The 577-nt window shown below is 44.2% G+C and overlaps 1 protein-coding gene across 1 annotated transcript in view; it reads right to left on the bottom strand.

Moving 5' to 3' along the window:
- Nucleotides 1-288: 288 nt before the first annotated feature.
- LOC106345045 (uncharacterized mitochondrial protein AtMg00810-like) overlaps nucleotides 289-577 on the bottom strand; it is a 1,948-nt gene continuing 1,659 nt past the window's right edge. The window contains exon 2 of the mRNA XM_013784317.1: nucleotides 289-474. Coding sequence (XP_013639771.1) covers nucleotides 289-474 — 186 coding nt within the window. The remainder of the gene's footprint in view (nucleotides 475-577) is intronic.

Raw genomic sequence — 577 nt, 5'->3', positions numbered from 1 at the left:
GCTCCACAGTTTTGATGGCGTCTTCTACGGCATTTCTAACTAGTCAACAACATGCTGATTCCATGTGGTGTTCTCCTGGAGCAACAAGGACAGAAGAAACATAGCTGCTCATCGACGGCAAACCGTAGCAAGCAGGGTGAAATGATGAAGGACAACTAGCTATTGCATCGAAGCAAATCTCCACCAAGATGACAAATTAACACTTAACACACACCACAGTTCGTCCTCAGTTAATTCCCAAACCTTGGCCTTAGCCTTATCTCAGCCTCATCGTCGCTACTAGACTCATCATCCGTCTTCTCCTGTTCGCTGAGAATGTTCTTGGCCAAGTGCGAAGAGCGGTTCTTGTCCCCATGCATACAGTGCCATATCACAAACCTTCACTCTCTTCGGAAGCAGGCGCTTCTTGGTTAGCATCTTGTTCTTGACTTGAGTCGACATCTTCTTCTTTGAGACAAGCATCACAAGCTGTAACTAGAGAGTTAAACCACTTACTGTTACAAACTACAGAAAATAGCAGGTTTTCTTCATGCTTCTCTTGTTCTGTTTTTGGTCTTGTTCAAAGAAAAGAAAACAG

Source organism: Brassica oleracea, chromosome C5 (assembly GCF_000695525.1).
Source record: "Brassica oleracea var. oleracea cultivar TO1000 chromosome C5, BOL, whole genome shotgun sequence".
Lineage (NCBI taxonomy): Eukaryota > Viridiplantae > Streptophyta > Magnoliopsida > Brassicales > Brassicaceae > Brassica > Brassica oleracea.
The sequence above is the reverse complement of the archived record's forward strand: the minus strand, read 5'-3'. Positions and strand labels throughout refer to the sequence as shown.